The sequence below is a fragment of the Odocoileus virginianus genome, chromosome 9 (genome assembly GCF_023699985.2).
Source record: "Odocoileus virginianus isolate 20LAN1187 ecotype Illinois chromosome 9, Ovbor_1.2, whole genome shotgun sequence".
NCBI classification, from domain to species: domain Eukaryota; kingdom Metazoa; phylum Chordata; class Mammalia; order Artiodactyla; family Cervidae; genus Odocoileus; species Odocoileus virginianus.
Window position 1 is genome coordinate 340,122 of NC_069682.1, and position 22,458 is coordinate 362,579.

The following is a 22,458-nucleotide window of genomic DNA, read 5'->3' on the forward strand; positions in this document are numbered from 1 at the left end:
CCAGAAGCAAAACGTTTACTGTCAACACGTAGATTGCTGTCAAAGGCACACATTTCTTGTGAGGGCTAAATACGGCTTAACATTGAGTGTGCACTCAATTGTGATTCAATATTGGTTGAAAATTATGATGCTTGATGTATTTACATCTCTTATTCTGGATGTTACCAGTGGCTTCTGTTTTCTGAAGAAGATACACATTTACCCAGATTTTGCAAGGAAAATTCCCCTTAAAGAAACTCAGAAGTGTTGGGAGTGATGAACAAAAGACTGACAGTTGTGAAAATATCCTCTCTATCAGGATAATGATTCACAAGGAGAAAAAGAAATATGTGAGTTTTATTGCCAAAATGAGAAAAATATCAAGTATAAGATATATAGTTTTAAAATATTATTTATACTAAAAATTCCACCTACACTGTTTCTTCTGTACAGAGGGAATGGAAGTTACCAGGACAATATTATTGATGTATGCCCTTCCCCACTCCTAGTTCAAGGTACTTGGATCATCTCCCTGGTCCTGCCTTCTCTTCTGTTCCTGGGGAAGCAGCGTACCTTCTCCGTGTCCAGGGGCCCATGCCTGCTGGTTTCTCTGGATCCTGGATTCATAATTATCCTCCCCTTTGACAGTGTCTGTGAAAGATTCTTCTCTGATGACAGCTCTTCTAAGAACATGGAAATACACCTTATAGTCCTACAAACGCCAGCAGAGTCCTCCGCCCACCTTCCTCTGCAGTGCCACCCTCCCCCTCATCCCTTCCTCAGCAGGGAGATGCCACTCCCCCCCACCCTCTCCTCTCCTCCCACCTGCCCTCCAGAGCCTTGTTCTGCCTCTGCCACTGCTTTGAACTTTCTCTCGCCAATGCTATTGGCAGCTGATATTTTGCCAGCTGATATTTTTCAGAATCGACCTTGCTTCTTTTTCTGCAGTTTATTTCCATCCACCCTTTTGTTCAGAGTTCCTACTTTAAATGTGTATTGATGCCTCTTATAAGCTGGACATTTTGCTAGTGTTGTGGATTGATGATGATAAATGATTTGGTTCCCACCTTCATGGAGTTGATATTCTGCTAGGGGAGATAGATGCTCAGCAAATAGAGGTAAGGGATGTCACTCTAATTGTGTGAAGTACTACAGAAAATAGTGCAAAAATACAAATGAGTGTAATAAGCTTGGAAGGAGTCCCTAGAGAAATTCTGTGTAGGGAAAGACCTGAGTTATAAGTAGTTCTTCAGCTAACAAGAGGATGGGAAGTGTGTGAGGTTGAAGGACCAGCATTGGTGAGCATCCCAAGGACGGAAGGCACAGGGGACTTTGAAAGACAGAGAAGAATAAGCAAATAGGGAGCTCAGTGGCTCGGATAATGAGGAGAGAGGCCAAGGGGCTGCATATATGCTGCTTAGGCCGTTGCAGGATTTTATCGTGAAGGCAATGTGAAGCCACTAACTTGTGTTTCTATTGTGTTTCTATTGTGTTTCTATTGTTTCTATTGAGGCCAGACGATTATTTGTTAAAGAGGTTGGCCTGTGCACTGTAGGATGTTCAGCAGCATCCCTGGCATCTATCTACTAGACGCCAGTAAAGAACTGCCAGTATAACAACCAAGATTGTTTCTGGGCATGGCCAGCATTTCCCTGGAGAGCAAAACTGCCCCGGTTCAGAATCCTTGATTAAAATATAAACCACTGATTTAAATCTTAAGTGATTAAGTGTTGAGCCAGGACGATCCTGATACTTCAGTGGTTAAAACTCTGTGCTGCCGTTGCAGGACCAGGTTTGATCCCTGGTTGGGGAACCAAGATCCCACATGCTGCATGGCATGGGCAGAGAGAGGGAGAGACAGAGAGAGAGAAAGGGAAAGAGGACATTATCATATACAACAAGTACTGGGCTACTACATATGCATGCACATGCACATGGCTAGTAGGCATGTGAAAAGATGTTCATCATTTGTTGTTAGTCATCAGGGAATTGCATTAATATGATAAAACCACAGTGAGATGCCACCTTACAGCCACCAGACCTATATCTATATCTTCCTGAAATGATTGGTTTACTCATCTGATGCCCCCACTGAACAATGAGCACTTTGGGTGATGCGGGATCTGAACGTTCATTTGAATCCCTGGTATAGACCTGCAGTGCCCTGTATGGTATTTGAAGAAACATGTTTTCAACTGTTTGTTGTATTTTGTTAAAAAAGGTTTTATACTTGTCAGTAAACGGCAGTTATTTTAATGGCGCTGCTCTCCACTGTTTGCCTGTTCCATCCTGGACTTTCTCCCCTCCTCCTCTTTCCTGTTCTTCGGGAAATTTCAGACTAGACAGACCCCGCGTCTCATGCATGCTGTTGCACCTAGAAGGTTTACTTCACTGATCCTAGTCTCATGCTCAGGCATCTGAGACCACCTTTGCTGTGTGTGTGTCTGTGTGTGTGTGTGTGTGCGCGCGTGTGTATCTCATAGTCAGGGCTGCACTGCTGACCTTTGTTGGGCGTCACATCTGATCTTCTGTGACCCTAGGGATTCTTTTTCCCTCACACGACTCTTTCTCCATCGTATATGTATTCTCCATCTTCGGCTCTGCTGCTTGTCTGAGGCGAGTCTGGGGTGATCCCTGTGGAGCACGGCTGGTTCTTTTCCCTTGCTGACTCCGAAACATTGATTAGTTGAGGAGCACACATCTCTCGCCACTTGTGTTTTCTTGTTCAATAGCACAAGGACGTGGACTCACCGTGTAGTCAGGACCGTGGTCAGCCTCGGTCGGCGGGTGGGCTCTCTGACAGCGTGGGCTGTGGGGCTCTGGGCTGGCCCTTGACAAAAGGCGAAATGGGCTACGGCCTTCAGGTTACAGCTTAAATCAGTTTTCTGAGCTGTCCATAAAGTAGCATGGACTGAGAGGCTGAAGCTACAGAAATGCATTTTCTCATTGTTCTGGAGGCTGCAGGTCTGAGATGAGGTGTTGACAGAGTTGGCTCCTCCTGAGGTCTCAGCTTGTAGGTGGCTGACTCCTCCCTGTGTTTCATGTCATTTTCCCTCTGTATGCGTCTGTGTCCAAATTTCTTTTTTTTATAAGGACGCCAGTCCTATAGAATTAGGGCCCACCTTTAATAAGTTCTTTTAACTGAATCACCTTTGTGAAGATTGTCTCTAGATAAGCTTGCACTCTGAAGCACTGCATAGCACTTGAACATATGAATTTGGAGAGGGACAGTTCAGTTCATTATGCACCTGGTCTGGTAAAGGAGAGTTCAGAAAGCAGCAGCGTATTGGTTCTATTCAGATACTTGAAGAATTGACTCTTGGGGAAGCAATTAGATTTTGGGCTGCTGCTGCTGTCACTTCAGTCGTGTCTGACTCTGTGTGACCCCAGAGATGGCAGCCCACCAGGCTCCGCTGTCCCTGGGATTCTCCAGGCAAGAATACTGGAGTGGATTTTGGACTACTTAGATGTTAAAACTAAATGGTAGCTGCATATATAGAAAAAAGTACTGAAACTTTCCAGCTAGACTTATCTGACCAAGTTGACTTATGAAAAAAGTTTCCCTGTTAAGGAGAATACTTACTGTGAGCTGCACTGCCCAGAATAAAATAAGTCACACTGGAAATTTAAAATTTTCTAGTGCCATATTAAACCAAGTAAAAAGAAACAGGTGAAATTTATTTTCACAATATACTTTATTTAACCCAATATATTGATTTTCATGGGCTTCCCTGGCAGCTCAGACAGTAAAGAATCTGGCTGTAATGCAGGAGACCCGGGTTCAGTCCCTGGGTTGGGAAAATCCCCTGGAGAAGGGAATGGCAACCCACGCCAGTATTCTTGCCTGGAGAATTCCATGGGCATAGGAGACTGGCAGTCTGTGGGGTCACAAAGAGTCTGACGTGACTGAGTGACTAATGCTTTCCCACTTTCATTGATTTAAATGTATAATCAATATAATAACACATCTTAGCTAAACTTGTCACATTTCAAATACTCTGTGGTCTCAGCTGAGCCCATATTCAGCAACGTAGGTAGAGAGCATCCCTTCTCAACTGAGACCAAATCATCTCCAAAGAAATGGAAAATGGTTCTTGAGGGATTAAAAAACTTAACTCTTTTTATTTTATATAAAGCACAGTATACACACAACATCTAAATAGATATTAAGAACATCTGTGATATTAACATTTCATGGGGGATGATTAGAAAACTAGATATCAAAAAAAGCTCTTCAGCAGGTCAATAATGAAACAGCACTGGGTGGCAGTGGTATAGAGTCTGTCCTAAAGGTTTAATCCCAGTACCACCCTTACTAGCTTAGCTAGGTTTCCTTGGACAAGTTAGTTAAGTTAAGCTTTAGTCTATTTATCTGTAAAATGGGGATAATAATAGTGAATACCTCTTAGAATTTTATAAATACCAAAAGAGAAAATCCATTTAAACTGCAGCTCAAACAAAAATGTTTAGGATGTATCTGTTATTATTTGGTCAGGGAGTTTTGTAAAGAACATTCTGATATCAGGAGGGAGTTTGGACTATTTCGTCACTGCTTGCCAGTTTCTTCAGGACATTTTATTTATTTACTATTAAAGTGTAGCTGATTTATGATGTTAGCTTCAGGCGCACAGCATACTGATTCAGTATTGTTATAGATCATACGCTAGGATATATATTTTATTTTATAGTTATTCATTTTCACATTTCATTTTAGTGAGATATAATTGTCATATAACATTGTATTAGCATATATTATTGATTTACATCAGCACTTATTGTTTAGTCACTAAGTCATGCCTGAATCTTTTGTGACCACATGGCCTGTAGCCCACCAGGCTCCTCTGTCCCTGGATTTTCCAAGAAAGAGTACTGGAGTGGGTTGCCGTTTCCTTCTCTAGGAGATCTTCCCAAACCAGGGATTGAACCCATGTCTCCTGCTTTGGGAGGTGGATTCTTTACCACCGAGCCACTTGAGAGGCCCTTATATCAGCTCATTGATGAGCAAGTCATGAGCAAATAAAGATGTCATAGGATTTTGTTGATTTTAATATTGATTCCAGTGACTTTTTCTTGCTGTACTATCTTTAATTTTTTTTTTTTTTCATATTGAGGTTTTATGGAGGCCTTTTACTTTGTTCCTTGACTGTCTTCCATTTGACCTAAAATCTTTTCTGGGAACTCAGGTAAATAGCAAAACAGTAGCTTCTTATATCATTATAGTACATTTCACTTTTGAGGTGATAGGGTTGAGAGTGAAATGGTTTCTATGAAGAAAAGAGAGGTACATAGAAGTTTACTGTACATTATCCACAATTACTAACTTAAGACAGTGTTTTTATTAATGTTCTTCTTTTCAAGGAGGCAGTTTATTGGAAGAAAAACCTTATAACTTTAAATAAGCAAATTAAAGTTGAATTCCTAGATATAAGCCATTTACTTACAAGATACAGGGACGTCTACATTTTAAGCTCACTGGTGTTTCTTGGCATTTGCATCATTATATTCCTGACATCACTGAAAACTTAAATTGAAATGCAGATTCTCAAACTCTATTCCAGTTTGAGAATATCTCCTAAATGAGAAACTTCAGAGAAAGGGCTCAGGAGTCTGTGTTTTAACAAGTCCCCCCTGTAAATCTGATGCACCAAAACATTGAAAACCACTGTCCTATGGAATAGACATATTATAGATATTGATGGAGAGAGAAAGAATAAAAACTAGGCCATATGAGAGTTATCTCCATTATTCTGCAGTGAAATGCTGCAGTTGCCTTGGAAATGAAGGATGGCCATGTATTTCAAACTTCAAACTAGAGCAGATATTCTGACAATTAAGGATATTTGATCTTTTCATCTGGTGTCTCTATTTCTGCTTTGCCAATAAGATCATCTATACCATTTCTTCTAGATTCCATGTAGATTCTTCTAATGTATATATGCATTAATATACAATATTTGTTTTTCTCTTTCTGACTTCCTTCACTTTGTATGACACTCTCCTGGTTCATCCACATCTCTACAAATGACATGATTTCATTCTATTTCATGGCTGAGTAATGTTCCGTTGTATATATGTACCACAACTTCTTTATCCGTTCCTCTGTTGCTAGACATTTAGGTTGTCTTCCTAAATGTCTAGGTTGCTTCCAAAATGTTATAGACATTTAGGTTGCTTCCTAAATTGGCTATTGTAAATAGTGATGTTATGAACATTGGGATGCATGTGTCTTTTTGAATTTATGCTTTTCTCTGGGTATAAGTCCAGTAATGGGATCACTGGGTCATATGATAGTTCTGTTTTTAATTTTTAAAGGAACTTCCATACTGTTTTCCATAGTGGCTGTATCAATTTATACTCCCACCAACAGTGCAGGAGGGTTCCATTTTCTCCATACTCTCTCCAGCACTTATTGTTTGTAGACATTTTGATGATGGCCATTCTGATCAGGGTAAGGTGATATCTTAGTTTTGGTTTCCATTTCTCTAACAATAAGCAGTGTTGAGCATCTTTTCATGTGTTCATTGGCCATCTATATGTCTTCTCTGGAGAAATGGCTCCACATTCTGTGGCACAGGGAACTCTTTAATGTATTGTGTTGACCTGAATGGGAAGGGAATCCAGAGGGGAGGGTTATATGTATGCATTGACTTCCCAGGTGCCTCAGTGGTAAAGAATCTGTCTGCAATGCAGAAGATGCTGGAGACCTAGGTTTGATCCCTTGGTCGGGAAGATCCCTTGTAGGAGGAAATGGCAATCCACTCCAGTATCCTTGCCTGGAAAATTCCACGGGCAGAGGAGCCTAAAGGGCTGCAGTCCATGAGGTTGCAAAGAGTCAGACACGACCGAGTGCCTGAGCACACATGTGTGTCCATGCGGCTGATTCATCTTGCTGTACAGTAGAAACTAACACAGCATTCTAAAGCAACTGTGCACCAATAAAAGTTAATTTAAGAAAGGAGTACTTGAGGTTTGGGTTGAGTGGCTACCTCAGTGGGGGGAGAAAAATAGACACTTGGTGCTATGTGGGAGGTGGGAAAAAAGCAGGTGGAATTTAAAATGGATATTCATGTATTTCTGGGTTAGATCCTGCTTTGCATGGCAAGAATGCCAAGTCCCAGCTGATCTTGTAATGTTAGAGGTGATTATGGAGGAAGTTGGCAGGGAGCCGAGATAAATGATCATCTAGAAGAAGAACTGTGGCAGGAAGAGTGGGGTCAAAAATTACTGAACAAAGGAACTTTAATTTTGGAGGAGGAGAAGGAATAAGCTAGAACTAGCAGTATCAGAAGCACTGAGGCAGCCTAACGCAATGTTCCAGCATACAAATTTGAGCAGTTTTATTTTGCTAACTTTAAGTATTGGATTGTCTGGCATCCTGGCAGTGAACTATCACCAAGATTTTGATTAGAATCTTATCAGATACTCTTGTCAGACACTCTGATAAGAGAAGGAACTGGCATGAGAATGACAAGTTACATCTACAGGTTAATTGCAAATTTACCTGGAAATGGGGTTGTATGTTCTGTGAAGCCTGATGGAAACTTTTATTTTGCCCAACTCTGGAAGAGTAGGTGATATAATGGAACTAAAAATGTTGCTATGATTTATTGGAAATATTGCTCTGAACTTTTATGCGTGTAATCTCATAGGAGAAGCCTCAAATGTTTTAAAAATTATTCTTTCATTATAATATCATGCCCTTCTCCAGGGAATCTTCCCAACCCGGGGACTGAACCCAAGTCTCCTGCATTGCGGGCAGATTCTTTACCCTCTGAGCCACCAGGGAAGCCCCCATTATAATATAAAATTTGTTTCCATATGTCTTTTTTTTACATTTAGAAATAATTTTGGAATTTTAAAATTCCAGCTGAAGTTCTATGCAGCAGCACAAGCCTTGTCAAGGATATTTTCAGACTGTACGTTAAGCATGAATCTTAAGAATATCAGGATAAAACATAATGGCAGTTCCTCAGAAAATTAAATATAGAACTATCATGTGATCCAGTTATTCCATTTCTGAGTATATTTGGAAAAGAATTAAAAGCAGGGATGCAAACGGTTATTTGTATTCCATTTTCATAGCAGCATAGTTCACAACAAGAGAAGGTTGGAAACAACCCAAATGTCCATCCATGGATGGGTGAATAAAAATGATAAATACATATAATTGAATATTATTCAGTCTTAAAAAGGAAGGGCATTTTTACACCTCCTGTGGCATGGATGAAGCTTGAGCACATTATACTGAATGAAATTGACCAGATACAAAAGGAAAAATACTTCTATGATTCTACTTATGTGTGTGTGTTAGTTGCTTAGTTGTGTCCAACTCTCTGCAACCCCATAGACTGTAGCCCACTAGTCTACTTATATGAGTTATCGAAGAGTAGTCTGATTCATAGACACAGAAATGGTGATTGTCAGGGCCTTGGGCAAGGAGGGAATGGTGAGTTAGTGTTTATTGAGTGTGGAGTTTGAGTTTGGGAAGATGAAAAAGTTCTGGGGATGGGTGGTGGTCATGGTTGCATAGCAGTGTGAAAGTACATTAAGTACTTTGCTTAAGGAACTTAATGAAACTTACACTTAAAAATGGTGAATTTTATATTATATATATGTATATATTTATCCCAATAAAAAGAATACTGTGATAATCATTTAATATTTTAATAATTAAACTTTTAAAAGTTACTACAATAATCTACTACAATAATAATAAATATTTTTATGTGCCAAGAATTGGTCAAGGTGCTTTACCCAATTTACCCTATTTAATTCTAACTAAAAAACTCTGAGGGAGGTATGATTATTATCTTATTTTTTCCCCAGTTATTGTTGTGTAAACTGAGGCACGCGGGGGGCACAGACAGTGGTTTGAGCCCTAGGGGTTGGCCTCCAGTTACGAGTTGACCTGACTCTTTGAGTAAAGCTTACCATGTGCACAAAGCCTTAGATCCGCTTTACCCATCAGGAAGACAACCCCAAATTCCAAAATTATCTCTGCAAGTTCTAAATTTATTACAGATCTTTTTGATCAAGAGGATATGACATACCACAGTTATAATGTGTATGAAAAAATTGAAATAAGCTGGTTATTTATGTCTCTTTACAAAAAATGCAATCCCTGCAAAGACCTCAGTGTTTCAGTATAAAAATCTATATCCAGTGACATGTGTTTTTTTGTGCAGATGGTATGCCTCTGAAAATTGCCAAAAGAAAAGAACACATATTTTAGAAATGTTAAATATTGTAATTACAATGCAGGCAGTTTTTGCTTTGTAATATGTATGCTTTAAACTCAGAAGACTGTCTATGATGTTTTATTGTGTGAAATTTAAATTTGAAACAATTTTGTGTATAGCTTTCTGAATATGTAGAAGATGGCCTTATTTACTGTTACCTTGGAAATAGCAATACCTAAATGCTGTGTTAACTCTTTTTGGTACAATTAAGATGATTTTATAGAGCAAATGTAATTTAAAATAATATCCTCAAGCATGGATTTTAATTAATTTTAATCATATAAAGTATGTAATGTTTAGTATTATATTTGGAAAACTAAATATAGCTTTTTAATAGAAACCATGCCAATGCCTTTAAAAACGTACCTCAATTTAATAAATACACGCATCATTGACCTTTTCCTTTTTAAATAATATTCTAATTATGAGTAGAGCATCTCCAGTTATGTAATTAATAATCCTATGATGTTAAAGATATCATGTTTAGTTTTTTGAAAGTTTTACTAATAACTGATGATCTTGGAGAAACTCTTAATTATTAACTTGTTAAGTCATTCCCAGGTAAGACTTGACTTTCTACTGTGGCACATGTTGATATACACGTGTTTTCTTACACTTCTAGGACTCCACTATTGTCACTCCAATTATTTTGAGGACTGACCCTCAGGGATTTTTCTTTTACTGGACAGACCAAAACAAGGTAAGAAGTAAGATATGTCTCTACATTTTCCAGTGAGTTGTTGATTTGCGAAGTATTCAGGTTTCTATTTGTTTCATGGATAACTCTTTGTAATTTATTTAAAGATTCTACTTAAAAAGAATGCCTAAAATGGAAATGTCTGGAGAGTTTCCAAGGACTGTAGCCTGAAGTATTAGATGTGCTAAATCCTAGAACATTTGGCACTTTTCAGGACAAAAGCATGGAGCTGTGAATTGCATTTGTTGTAGAGGAAGTTAGCTGGTATTCCTGCTGTAAGTCTCCCCCCAGCTCTATCCATAGGGAATGAAGAAAATGGATGAGAAAGCTCCTGTGACCCCATGACTGTAACTGTGGCTTTCCCCTTCTCTTCCTTCTGCCCCTTGTTGCTTATCAGGGTTCTCCCAGCCTCAGTAGGAATTTGGCCTTGATAATTGGTTCACATTAGAAAATCAGGAATAAAATTCCTTTAGACTGTATCTTCCCATTTTCAGGAATTTTTTCCTATTTTAGCTTTCTGTCCACCATATCATAAAGTTAGAATCTCATTTATTATGGAACCAATTGAGCTGATTCCATATTGCATTATTAAAAAGTAGGATGTCTCCAGATCATAAAATTTATTTGGAGTTTAACAGGCAGTTAGACCAAAATATTCATAGAAAGTGGTTATTACTTCAATAGACAATGCTATGGTTCTGCACTCGAACCTCCAAGGCTACCAACCACAGAATATTTTGGTCCTGTAAGTTCTGATATTTGGAAAGATGGGGCAGGTTTTATTGAGAGTGCCAAAGTGATGCTGAAATGATAAAATACCTGGACCAAATTGTGAAGCACTATTAACCTTTTCACATCCTGGTGTTCCTCCTCCATATCCAGGGTTACTGGCTATCAGCCTAGCTTTCTGCCTTTGGGGGTGACCCTGGCTTCATCAGTGAGTAATGGTACAGAGACTGCTCTGTACAGAGGCTTGTTGGGGGCCCAGGTGGATTCTGGGGGAAATTCTTGGTCTGGAAAGTAATATATGGCCCCCAGGTCAGTCCTGGATGTGTCTTTTTAACACGTCTTCCAAAGGACAGATTTTACCTTTGTTGTCCTGGAGTTGCTTTCTGGTTATGGGTGCCCTATAGTCACCTCTGGCAGTAGACATGGGGCCACAGACATAGACCCCAAGCTAATGTCAAAAATCGCGCTTGGGTAAGATTTCATACTAGCTGTTCATGTTTGTTATTGGGTGTGTTAATCACTTTGACTTTGACATTCTGTTTGGTTTCCTGCTGTTATGTATAAAACAATGGCTTGAAAGGGTTCTTTTTTTTTTTTTTCCCTCCTAAAGGCTATTTTTAGAGCTGTTGAAGCTATATTCATGAAAGATACATTTATAATGCCTAGAGCATTTTTAAAGTTGGATATTTGTACAAGAGACTGGACTGTCAGTTTGATTTTTCAGCTTGTAAATCAAGCTTCTATAAAAGCAGCAGAAGATATTTTGGGGATTTTAAATAATTCATAGCAATTCAGTTAAGCTCCTCTTTAAAACCAATCATAAATATTCCTTTGCTTGAGAAAGAGAAAGTGTTTAGGACCAGAGGCTCTTTGATGTACATATCTTGTTCCATGAACCCAGTATTTTGACTCATGCTTATTTTCAAATGTAGGAAAAAAAACTCAGTTTTTGAATGCAGACCATTTTCTCTTGGTTGTAATGCAGTTTATGACCAGATGAAACAGATGTTGTGGTAGCAATACTTCTGTCTTTTTATTACTTTCTTTTCATGAGTATCAATCTTTCAGTTCTAGCCAAGAGATGGTAGTTTCATTTTTCACTTTCTAAGTCAACCATCAGTCATATATCAGAGTTTGGAGGTTTGTTTTTTTAATGATCATATATTAATATCTAAAAGATGAGGTCATTTAAGAAAAAAATGAAACTTTACATGATTCCAAGTTTGTAATCTTCGTCTGGCTTTAAGCCCAGTTCTAGAGCCAGAGAGAGTGATGAATCCACTTCTAGGAGATGGACCCCTGTGAGTGATATATTAGCAGCTTAAACGCATGTGAGCAGAGACAGTGCTCACAGGTGAGCGGTGGCAAGCAAGCTTCAAGTCCATGTTTTTGCATAACATTATTTGAAGGGATGGGCTGAATGTTGCAATCATGATATTACTTAGAGGCCCACTTTCTTTAAAATTTTAATTGACAATTAGTCTTGGTGATGTGAATCTATCACATGTACTACAGAGTTTTTACATCACAGAGAAAAAATATGATACTTTTAAAAGTTTATCCCATGATTCTCTCCTCGCCTCTGCTTGAAAGCTTGCTTTGGTATCTGTATGATTCCCCTCTTCTCCCTGGAGCTTCTTCTTTCGTCTTTGTCTGTGTTTCTCCTTGGTCCATGAAGCCTGTGCCAAAGTCCTTTGTTTTTTTTTAAATTTTTATTTATTTTTAATTGGAGGATAATTGCTTACAATGTTGTATTGGTTTCTGTTCCACAACAGTGTGACTCACCTCTAAGTATACATAGACCCCTCCCTCCGGAGCCCCCTCCCACCTCCCTCATCCCCCTAAGTTATCACTGAGCACCAGCTGAGCTCCCTGTTTTATGAAACTCTTTGGTTAGTGATCAGTTGAAGCCTAGTCTGCTCAGAAGTGAGCTGAGTGGCTTAAGAAGTAAAGAATATTTTTATAGGATTTTCTTTTTATAGCCCTGGAGGAGAATCCTCACACTTGATGGGTTCTTATCCAGGTCCTCTCTCCTGTCCTGGCCACACTGGACTGTGGACCAACTGATCTGAAGCCACTGGTTTCGCTCTCTGTGAACCTTGACACGTGTCCTGTAACCCAGCCTTTGGTTTGCCACCATAGAATTGATAGGTGGCAAAGAAGATTGATAACCCAGATAACAGATTGAAGAACTTGAAAACCAGAGCTGGAAAGTAACTTTTAGGTAGCAGAAATGTGCTTCTGATGAAACATTGAAGGCATGTTTGGGGTTTGGTGGGAAGCAGATAAATATGAACATCATCTTCAGGGAAATGTTCATACTTGGTACCAGCTCTGGGCTTATCCTAATCATTCTTTCCATTTTAATGTTGGCTCTGTAAATTTTATTGACTGTAATTAGCAGAAACGAGTTTCTGAATATGACTATCTTAAGCATGGTTTTTTTTTTATGTCAGTGCGTGTCATGTAAAGAGCATCGGTTTATTTTTGATCATGAGTGAGAAGGGACTCTAGTACAGGCTGAGTATGGAAGAGGTTGCCTGCATTAAATTATGACTTTTCTTTGGAGCTATGTCATGTCAGGGCCAGAAACCAATGTAGGAAGGGTTACCCATGAAAAACATGTGAACTACAAGAAGAATCTGTATGGGAGCCAGAGAAGAAAAGGAGGGTTCATGTAAAAGGTGAACCCAAACATAGCCTGTTAGAATATGAAACAAAATAGACCTCTGCCTTGCAACCTGAGGCCCTACTCCTGGGCCAACATTGGTATAAAAATAAAACTAGTCACTACCAGTTCAGATCCAAGAAGTTCAATATAGTTTAGTAAACTCTTCCTTGTATCCCTAAAACAGGAGCTTGGGGAATGGGAAAGAGGACCACAGAATTAAAAAGGAAGAGGAGGAGAGATACACGTTTTAAAGGAAGAATTTCTACTACTTGAGCTTTTTCTGTTACAGATATTTATTTTTGTTTTTGTGGCTAACCTGCAAATATTAATGGGTTCTTTTTGTAAGAGAGTAGAGCAATGTTGATGTCCTCGACTCCCCCCCACCTTTGACCACAGTCCTAGCCTTGTCCAAAGTCACCTGCTGGTGGGACTTGCCTGGTGGTCCAGTGGGTAAGACTCTGTGCTCTCACTGCCGAGGACCCGGGTTTGATCCCTGAGCAGGCAACTGAAATCTCACCAACTGTGCAGTGCAGCGTGAAGTCAACTGCTGGTAACGGCCTCATGGTATCTTTCCAGGCTCTCTTAAATGAATTTGTGTGTGTACTAACTATGGAAATATTTTGTTTTGTTTATATCCATCTGTATCCTAAATAACATCATTCTATTTTTACTTTTCCACAAACTTGATTTTCACTTTACAGTATGTCTTACAGAACTTTTCATGTAAGTACAGGTGTATCCACTTTATTTTTTTTTGTACCTCTATAACATCCCATGGAATGGCTGTGTGTTTAGTCACTCAGTCATGTCCAACTTTCTGCAACCCCATAGACTGTAGCACACCAGGCTCCTCTGTCCAGGGAATGTTCCAGACAACGGTACTGGAATGGGTCGGCATTCCCTACTCAAGGGGATGTTCCTGACCCAAGGATTGAACCTTAGTCTCTTGCGTCTCCTGCATTGGCAGCTGGATTCTTTGCCACTGTGTCACCTGAGAGGCCCAGGGAATGGATGACCAAATTTTATTTAACAATAAAATAGTCTCATTGGTGGACTCTTGGTATTTGTTTCTAGTTTGGGGCTACAGGAAAACAATCTTGTACTTTTGGAGTAATACTTCGTCTTATATATCTCTCTCTGAGTATATGGGTCAGGCGTCCCTGAGGTAAATTTTGAGAAGTACAGTTGCTGATTGAAGGCTATATATATCCTAAATTTTAGTTAATGGTTGTGTCATTTTATAGCTTTGCCAGTCTTGTGTGAGAGGAACTGTTTCCTCAATCCCCACCAACACTATTAAGAAACATTTTAATTTTTGTCAATTTGATGCAACCATTGTATCTCTGCTCTAATTTGGTGTTGCCTGATTTGCTAGTGAGCTGTGTACATTTTCCAACATTATGGGCAATTTCTATTTCCTCTTACATCAATAACCTGCTTAAATTCTTTGCCTTGTGTTGAGAGTTGTCCATTTATTTTGGATGTTAATCCTTTAGCTGTTAGGGATATTTCCAACACTTTCTTCCTGTCTGTGGCTTGTCTTTGAATTTCTTAACTTTAATGCATGACAAAAGATGACCTGACATTTTCAAATTTGATATATTCACATTCCAACTTTTTTTTTTTGCTTTTTGCTTTATTTAAGGTTTTTCTTATTCATCATCCTCTTAGCCATCATTATTATTTGTTTAGATTTTTAATTCATGTAAAACTGTCTTAGTCCATTTGGGCTGCTGTAACAAAACACCGTAGAATGGGTTGTTCATAATTGACATATTTCTTACAGTTCGGGAGGCTGAAAGTCCAAGACCAGGGTATCAGCATGGCCCAGAGAGACCCCTCTTCTGTGCTGCAGATTTCTCATGTCCTCATGTGGTGGAAGGGGCCAAGGGTCTCTGCGTTGGTGCTTAGTCGCTCAGTCGTGTCAACTCTTTGCAGCCCCATGGAGTGTAGCCTGCCAGGCTCCTCCCTCCATGGCATTTCCCGGGCAAGAATACTGGCATGGGTTGCTATTTCCTCCTCCAGGGGATCTTCCCGACCCAGGGATTGAACCCGGGTGTCCTGCATTACAGATGGATTCTTTACCACTGAGCCACCAGGCAAGCCTGAGGATCTCTCTTTTATAAGAGCTTGTATGAGCTTCTTCTGTAAGGATACTAAGCCCATCAAGGAGGACTCTGCCCTCAGGACCTAATCACCTCCCAAAGACCCAATCTCCTAATACCACCCTGGGTATTAGGCGTTCAGCATAACGATTTGGCGTGGACCATAGCAGTGATACTGTGTATTTTGAGGACTGATGCTCACAGAACTCTGATTTCTTCACGTGGCTAGGCCTGCCTTTGTGCGGCCCCTGTTTCTTCCGGCTGGAACTGGTCTGATATCTGCCATGCAGTTTTCTTCTGGCTGGGGTATGGAGGGTATGGGAGGTGCGAACTATGACGGCAGTTGTCCTGATTAGAGGTTCCCACTTTACTCCCAATGCTGACACTTCCACCACCTCGTTTGGGTGGTCTAGATCTATTCCTGTTTTAATGCCTGTGAGTTTCTGGGGTGTCACCTCCTACTTTATTTTTATTCCATTCATCTTCTGTTTTCCATGCTTTCTGATTCAAGAAGTACAATCCCTTCTGTTTACCCATGATCCTAGATTATAGACATACCTTTACACCTGTGTATTCAGTCATTTCTAGGGAATAGGATATGGGAGGACTCCACCATCTGCTCCATCTGTTGTCTTGTTCTGGCCTATCATTTTGCATGAGACAGTCACTGGGGATCCTTGCAAAGTGGTAAGTTTCTGTTAATGAAAACTATAAACTGCCTTCTCTTATAATAACCTTACATTTCTATACTGAGTTCAGATGCAAAGTTCAAAAATTAAATATTTTCATATTACACGGTGATATTTTTCAAGAAAGAAGTCAGGAGTTTGTAAATATTTAAGCTGTTGTATCATAAACCTCTATAAAAAAGCTAGTAATATCGTGTTAAAAAATAGTCTGGGCTCCATAAAGAACCACCAGGCACCACAGATTTTATTAATCATTGTTTATCAATAGCACTTCTTTCACACACACTACTCTAGAATATCCCAGAAACATCAGTTTTGAACTTTCTTGTCTATGGTAATTGGGTAGGACACTCAACTGTCTATTGAGTGCAACAATTTGATTATAAATTAAAAGATCAACTCTACACGCTTTTATTTGGTAGCTTCCCCTGAACCCTGAAACAAGAGTTGATTTATCTCAGAAAACAATGCAGAGCATGTGAGTATCACGTCTGGAAGGCTGGTGTCATTGCTAGGCCTGTAGCAGGATGCCAGTAATTGCCAAGAAGCAGCAGCATCTATGGATTAAGTCTTTTCCTGCACCTTCCCCAGATTTCCTTCACATAAAGAAATTAATAGAAGCAACACAGCCCAAAATCTAAACCCAAGTCCTTACTGCTCCTGTGGCTGAGAGTTGGACCCCAGTGGCATTTACATTTCTTTGTTTTTTCTGGCCTCTGGAGCTCATGACACCGTCTGGGAGCTGACACCCATACAAGAGACAACTCTACACATGAATGTTACCAGACGGTCAATACCGAAATCAGATTGATTGTATTTGCAGCTAAAGATGGAGAAGCTCTATACAGTCAGCAAAAACAACCGGGAGCTGACTGTGGCTCAGATCATGAACTCCTTATTGCAAAATTCAGACTTAAGTTGAAGAAAGCAGGGAAAACCACTAGACCATTTAGGTATGACCTAAATCAAATCCCTTACAATGATACAGTGGAAGTGACAAATAGATTTAAGGAATTAGATTTGATAGACCGAATGCCTGAAGAACTATGGATGGAGGTTCATGATATTGCACAGGAGGCAGTGATCAACGACACCCCCAAGAAAAAGAAATGCAGAAAGGCAAAGTGGTTGTCTGAGGAGGCCTTACAAATAGCTGAGAAAAGAAGAGAAGCCAAAGGGAAAGGAAAGATATACCCATTTGATTCAGAGTTCCAAAGAATATCAAGGAGAGATAAGAAAGCCTTCCTCAGTGATCAGTGCAAAGAAATAGAGGAAAACAACAGAATGGGAAAGACTAGAGATCTTTTCAAGAAGATTAGAGATACCAAGGGAACATTTCATGCAAAGATGGACACAGTAAAGGACAGAAACGGTATGGACCTAACAGAAGCATAAACAGAAGCTGTTAGGAAGAGGTGGCAAGAACACACAGAAGAACTGTACAAAGAAGATCTTAATGAGCCAGATAACTGCAATGGTGTTATCACTCAGCTAACACCAGACATCCTGGAATGCAAAGTCAAGTGGGCCTTAGGAAGCATCACTACCAACAAAGCTAATGGAGGTGATGGAATTCCAGCTGAGCTATTTCAAATCTTAAAATATGATGCTGTCAAAGTGCTGCAGTCTATATGCCAGCAAACTTAAACTCAGCAAAGGCCACAGGACTGGAAAATGTTAGTTTTCATTTCAATCCCAAAGAAAGTCAATGCCAATGAATGTTCAAACTAGCACACAGTTGCACTCATCTCATACGCTAGAAAAGTAATGCTCAAAATTTTGAACATTCTTTGGGATTGTTTTTCTGGACCTTTCTTGCTTTTTCTATGATCCAACAGATGTTGGCAATTTGATCTCTGGTTCAAAAAGCAAGAGCGTTCCATCTACTTCTGCTTTATTGATTACACCAAAGCCTTTGACTGTGTGAATCACAACAAACTGTGGGAAATTCTCCAAGTGATGGGAATACCAGACCACCTGACCTGCCTCCTGAGAAATCTGTATGCAGGTCAAGAAGTAACAGTTAGAACCAAACATGGAACAATGGACTGGTTCCAAATCAGGAAAGGAGTATATCAAGGCTGTATATTGTCACCATGCTTCTTTAACTTAAGTGCAGAGTACATCATGCGAAATGCCAGGCTGGATGAAGCACAAGCTGAAATAAAAATTGCTGGGAGAAATGTCAATAATCTCAGATATGCAGATGACACCACCCTTGTGGCAGAAAGCGAAGAGGAACCAAAGAGCCTACTGATGAAAGTGAAAGAGGAGAGTGAAAAAGCTGGCTTCAAACTCAATGTTCAAAAAACAAAGATCATGGCATCCAGTCCCATTACTTCATGGCAAATAGATGGGGAAACAATGGATACAGGGCAAGCTTTATTTTCTTGGGCTCCAAAATCATTGCATATAGTGGCTGCATCCATGAAATTAAAAGACACTTGCTCCTTGGAAAAACAGCTATGACCAACCTAGACAGCATACTAAAAAGCAGAGATATTACTTTGCTGACAAAGGTCTGTCTAGTCAAAGCTATGGTTTTTCCAGTAGTCATGTATGGATATGAGAGCTGTATCACAAAGAAAGCGGAGTGCCGAAGAATTGATGTTTTTGTACTGTGGTGTTGGAGATGATTCTTTAGAGTCCCCTGGACTACAAGGAGTTCAAACAAGTCTATCATAAAGGAAATCAGTCCTGAATATTCATTGGAAGGCCTGATGCTGAAGCTGAAACTCCAATACTTTGGTCACCTGATGTGAAGAGTCAAGTCATTAGAAAAGACCCTGATGCAGGGAAAGATTGAAGGCAGGAGAAGAAGGGGATGACAGAGGATGAGATGGTTGGATGTTATCACCAACTCAATGGACATGAGTTTGAGTAAGCTCTGGGTTTTGGTGATGGACAGGGAAGCCTGGCATGCTGCAGTCCATGGTGTTCCAAAGAGTCAGACATGACTGAGTGACTGAACTAACTAACTAACACCCACCTGACCAAACAAGTTTGATGGGCAAATACCACAAACTTCTGGGTGGCGTAACTCGAAGGTGCAAGCTTTCTGTTTTCTGCTAGCGTGCTCCAGGAGCAATAGGTCCCTTTACCTTCAGAGGTAACTGGCTTGAGAACACACCCTTCATGAGCTTCCTTCCTTTCCTGTTTCTATTCCACATGTGTCCTGGAGCCACCTCTAAAGTAAACTCATTTTACTAGAATCCTTGTTCAGGAACTGCCTAACATGGATCCTTAATATCTAACAACATAATGGAGATGCCCCGTAATTATGGGGATTTAAAAGGATTTCTTCCTAAGAGGCTCCGTAACTGGAACCTGTTAGGTAAATACCTTGTTTTAAGCCAGGGAGGTGTTATAGTTGAGTCTTATCTGGGAGGCCAGGACTTGAAGTCTGACTGATGTGGATTGGAGTTCTAGCTCTACCTCACGTCCAGTGCGTCATATCTGGTGAATCCCTTCAACCATCTGAGCCTCCATTTCCTCATCTGTAAGACTGAGTATTGACTTTCTCAGAGTTGCTGTTAAAGTGATACACGAAGTGTTAGCACAATGCTTTGCTGTTTAGTTGCTCAAGTCATGTCTGACTGTCTGTGACCCCAGGCTCTTCGTCCAAGAACAATGTATACTGCTTTGTAGATGCAGTCTTTGTGGTGGCTTTTTTAAGTTTTAATTTTTAAATTAAATCAAAATTTAAAATGTAAGTTTTCCTGAAGTATGGTTGACAAATAAACTTGTAAGAAATTTTAAGTGTTTATCGTGGTGATTTAAAAAAAATAAAAGTAAAGAAATTAATATACGTATCCATTGTGAAAGGATTCCCCGCATCTAGTTAATTAGCATATCCATCACCTACCTCATTTTCTTCTTTTTTTGTATGTTAGAACATGTAAGTTCTATTTTCTGCAAATTTCATTCATATAATACAGTAATATCAACTATATTCACTGTATTACACATTAGATTCTCAGCCCTTATTCATTTTATATTTGAAAATTCATAGTCTCTTACCAACCTCTTCCTAGTTCTCCTGGCTTCCCAGGTGGTCAGTGATAAAGAATCTGCCTGCTAAACAGGAAGACACGGATTTGTTCCATGTCAGGAAGGTCTCCTGGAGAAGGAAATGGCAACCCACTCCCATGTTCTTGCCTGGGAAATCCTGTGGACAGAAGGGCCTGGCAGGCTGCAGTCTGTGGGGTTCCAGAGTCAGACATGGCTCAGTGACTGAACCACCCCCGCCGTCCCACTGTACCCTAGCCCCGGCACCCACATTTCTACTCGCTGTTCCTGTGAGTCTGACACCTCCCCACCTTTGAAGGTTTCACATGTATGTGATGCCATGTCATATTCATCTCTCTCTATTTGGCTTTATTTCACTTGACATAATGCCCTCAAGGTCCATTGTGGTAGTTTCTATTTTGGTATATAATTAACAGTTAGTCTCTGACTAAACAGTTAGTCCCTAACTAATTTTTAGGGACTACAAACATTCTGTTTTGAAAGCCAAGTGACTGTCTGTTTACATATATTTTAAAATATTTTTTCTTCTTCTTCAAGGTAATGGTGATTGTTTCCTGTTTAGACTTTGTTGTGGTCTTTGATCTAAAGCATTGAGCCTTAGGTCTGTTTGAGCAAACAAGATGTTCATGTATTTCATAACATTTCAGGAGCAGAACTATGGAAGGCAAAATAAGGGATTTATCGTTAAGAAGACTTTCCCGCTGAGGGTAATCCACTAATAAATACTGCCCCATAGGTGAAAGGTTTTTGACTCTCAGGAATTGGAAGCATCTTGTGGAATGAGCTTAACGATGATTTAAAAGTCTTGGGCAGGAGAAATGCTATTATTCACAAGCAGAATTGGTTTCCACCAAGGTTGTCTGTGTCTTTTTTCCTAAGATAATCACTTTGGAATTTTCACTGCTGTATTAGCACCAGGCAGCTCCTCCTTCTCCATTCCAGTAAGATCCTGAGAGAGTAAGCTTGCAGCTATTTTTGAGTATAATTTAGATAGTGGTCTGTTGGATTACTGAGGAACAAGCCACTTTTCATCAATTTTACTTCCAGATTAAGCTTTATTTATTTCCAACCTTTCTCTCACTGCTACAAGTCCCAGAGTTTTTGCCTCAATGAGTTTGAGCTAGTATAGGACAGCCAGATGCTATGATTGCTTAGCCTATGTAGATGCAACAGAAGAATATGTTGTTAGAATGGAAGACTTTGCCAGGCTGTGATTCATGGTCTTTTAGTAAATATATTTTAAAATCAAGCTGATTATTATGAAATGGCATCATTGTACTTTCTTTAGAATCATTTTTAGGGTGTTAGTGAATTAATCTGATTTTCGTGTCTCTCTCACAGCACTTCATCAAGCCGATAACAACAGCAGTGCTCATTTGAATATGTTGTAACCAGAGTTTAGAAACATATAGCACTCTGGCTTTAATTCAAACTTCATTGCCCCTAATATAATTTAATTACAAAATTTTGCCTCAGTTTTATGTGTTGCTTATATTTAGCTCTTCCTAGTCGGAGAAGGCAATGGCACCCCACTGCAGTACTCTTGCCTGGAAAATCCCATGGACGGAGGAGCCTGGTAGGCTGCAGTCCTTGGGGTCGCGAAGAGTCGGACACAACTGAGCGACTTCACTTTCACTTTTCACTTTCATGCATTGGAGAAGGAAATGGCAACCCACTCCAGTGTTCTTGCCTGGAGAATCCCAGGGACGGGGGAACCTGGTGGGCTGCCGTCTATGGGGTCGCACAGAGTCGGACACGACTAAAGTGACTTAGCAGCAGCAGTCTTGTAGTAGCAATTAAATTGGATGCTTTCCATGCTATGAAGTTATTATGATGGGTTATTTGTACCTTTTGATACAAAATTAGTTTGAGACACTGGATTAATGGAATGTGTAGAGGAAATACATGTGTATTGTTCATAACTCTATTTCTTGTTATGTGGAAAACCCATTTGCCCTTATTGTGCATAGAATTCCCAGACACTTGGTATTGACCCAATGCCATGCTTCTTTGCTTTAATTATAGATGTTGTAGATAGAGTGAGCATATTTGGTTGTCCTCTAGTTCATTTTCTTGCCAATGCAAAATTGTTTGATTCTACTGATGGGGTTCTTGTCAAACTCTTTCCATATTTAACCAGCATAACAAGCCTCTTGTTTCCATCTGGTAAAATAAATAAAGGTGAAAAATTGAGTCATTTAAGTATTTACAAAAAATAGATGAAAATAAAAATTTTCCATTTCTCACATCTTATCTTTACTTTGTTTAACTTTAAAAGGTTAGACAACCTGATTATTAGGAACTTGGTGTCACATAAATT

General features: G+C 39.7%; 1 protein-coding gene across 2 annotated transcripts in view; it reads left to right on the top strand.

Annotated features, from left to right (window-relative positions):
• The window catches only part of PLCB1 (phospholipase C beta 1), an 824,470-nt gene that overhangs the window by 14,477 nt on the left and 787,535 nt on the right, over nt 1-22,458 (top strand). For both annotated transcript variants that reach the window (XM_070471868.1, XM_070471869.1), the window contains exon 2: nt 9,841-9,918. In XM_070471868.1, the coding sequence (XP_070327969.1) occupies nt 9,841-9,918 (78 nt within the window). The remainder of the gene's footprint in view (nt 1-9,840; nt 9,919-22,458) is intronic.